General features: G+C 49.6%; 1 protein-coding gene across 1 annotated transcript in view; it reads left to right on the top strand.

Annotated features, from left to right (window-relative positions):
* ICAM1 (intercellular adhesion molecule 1) overlaps window positions 1-2,359 on the top strand; it is a 16,393-nt gene that overhangs the window by 4,197 nt on the left and 9,837 nt on the right. The window contains exon 2 of the mRNA XM_017499990.2: window positions 540-803. Coding sequence (XP_017355479.1) covers window positions 540-803 — 264 coding nt within the window. The remainder of the gene's footprint in view (window positions 1-539; window positions 804-2,359) is intronic.

The following is a 2,359-nucleotide window of genomic DNA, read 5'->3' as shown; positions in this document are numbered from 1 at the left end:
CCCCAGCCTCCTGAGTCGCTGGGATTACAGGCACGCGCCACCATGCCCAGCTAACTTTTTTGTATTTTTAGTAGAGACGGGGTTTCACCATGTTGACCAGGATGGTTTCGATCTGTTGACCTCGTGATCCACCCGCCTCGGCCTCCCACAGTGCTGGGATTACAGGCTTGAGCCACCGCGCCCGGCCGCGTTTGTTTTGTTTTGAGGTGGAGTCTCACTCTGTAGCCCAGGCTGGAGTGCAGTGGTGCAATCTCGGCTCATGGCAATCTCCGCCTCCCAGGTCCCAGTTCAAGCAATTCTCCTGCCTCAGCCTCCCGAGTAGCTGGGATTACAGGCATGCACCACCATGCCTAGCTAATTTTTATATTTTTAGTAGAGACGGGGTTTCACCGTGCTGGCCAGGCTCGTCTTGAACTCCTAATCTCGTGATCTGCCCACCTCGGCCTCCCAAAGTGCTGGGATTACAGGAGTGAGCCACTGCACCTGGCCTGATGAACCCGATTTGTAATGCCTGTCAAATCTTCCCTCTTTTGTTCCAGGACCTGGCGATGCCCAGACGTCTGTGTCTCCCCAAGTGGTCATCCTGCCCCGGGGTGGCTCCGTGCTAGTGAACTGCAGCAGCTCCTGTGATCAGAGCCCCTTTTTGGGCCTGGAGACTCCGTTGACTAAAAGGGAGGTGCTCCCAGGTGGGAACAACTGGAAGATGTTTGAACTGAGCAATGTGCAAGAAGACAGCCAGCCAATATGCTTTTCAAACTGCGGAGGTAGACAGTCAACAGCTAAAACCTTCCTCACCGTCTACTGTAAGTGACTGAGCCCAGAGGGCTGGGCTAGGCAGACGGGGTAGAGCAGACGCACTGGGGCACCTACAGTGGGCTGGGAGAATCTTTGTCACTTGCTGGTAGGGTCAGGGAGGGGCTCCTTGAAGGGCAGGTGGGGACATCCTTGGAGAGCCCCTTTGTGAATTTCTTTGGGTATAATTAAAGTATCTACAGGCGGGGTGCAGTGGCTCACGCTGGTAATCCCAGCACTTTGGCAGGGTGAGGCTGGAGGATCACCAGAGATCAGGAATTTAAGACCAGGAGTTAAAGTTTCACCAACACAGCGAAACCCCGTCTCTACTAAAAATACAAAAATCAGCCCATCGTGGTGGCAGGCGCCTGTAATCCCAGCTACTTGGGATGCTTAGGCAGGAAAATTGCTTGAACCTGGGAGACAGAGATTGCAGTGAGCCACAACTGTGCCACTGCACTCCAGTCTGGGTGTCAGAGCAAGACTCTGTCTCAAAAAAAGATATCAACAGGAATTCAGGACATTCGAGAATGCCATCTCTCTATGCCTCACTCTTTGAACGTATGACAAGGTCTTAGATCGGACACTTTAATAAAAGATGCAAATTGGCTGGGCATGGTGGTTCACACTTGTAATCCCAGCACTTTGGGAGGCTGAGGTGGGCAGACCACAAGGTCAAGAGATCGAGACCATCCTGCCCAACATGGTGAAACCCCATCTCTACTAAAAATATAAAAATTAACTGGGCGTGGTGGCGCATGCCTGTAGTCCCAGCTACTCAGGAGGCAGAGGCAGGAGAATCGCTTGAATCTGGGAGGCGGAGGTTGCAGTGAGCCAGTATTGTGCCACTGTACTCTACCCTGGCAACAGAGCAAGACTCAGTCTCAAAAAAAAAAAAGAGCAAATTAAGCCAGGTGTGGTGATTTGTACCTATAATCCCAGCTACTCCAGAGGCTAAGGCAGAAGGATGGCTTGAGTCCAGGAGTTTGAGACCGGCCTGGGAAACATAGTGACACCCTGTTTCTACCAGAAAAAAAATAAGTAAATAAATAATTTAGCTGGGCATCATGGCATGCACCTGTAATCTCAGCTACTCCTAAGGCTTTGGTGGGAGGATTGCTTGAACCCCGGGGTTCGAATCCCAGGAGTTCGAATCCAGCCTGGGCAACATAGCAAAATCATTTTATTAAATGTTTTAATAAAAACATTTTTATTAAAAAAACTATGAGTTAAAACTAGCCCTGGATGGCATTTTTCACATATTGGCAACAATGGACAAAATTGCTAACAGCTGTGCTGGCAAGGCTATGGCACATAAGCGGTTTGTGCACTGCCAGGACACTGCTGTGGGGATCGTAAATAAGCCCAACCCTGCGGTGGGAAATTGGGCATCAGTTCTCAAAATGTTACGGGCTGGGCATGGTGGTTTATGCCTATAATCCCAACACTTTGGGAGGCTGAGGTGGGAGGGTCGTTTGAGGCCAAGAGTTCAAGACCAGTCTGGGCAACATAGTGGAATCCTTTTTTTTTTATTATTTTTTTTTATTTTTTTATTTTATTTTTTTTT

This window comes from Cebus imitator, unplaced genomic scaffold, assembly GCF_001604975.1.
Source record: "Cebus imitator isolate Cc_AM_T3 unplaced genomic scaffold, Cebus_imitator-1.0 Scaffold263, whole genome shotgun sequence".
Lineage (NCBI taxonomy): Eukaryota > Metazoa > Chordata > Mammalia > Primates > Cebidae > Cebus > Cebus imitator.
The sequence above is the reverse complement of the archived record's forward strand: the minus strand, read 5'-3'. Positions and strand labels throughout refer to the sequence as shown.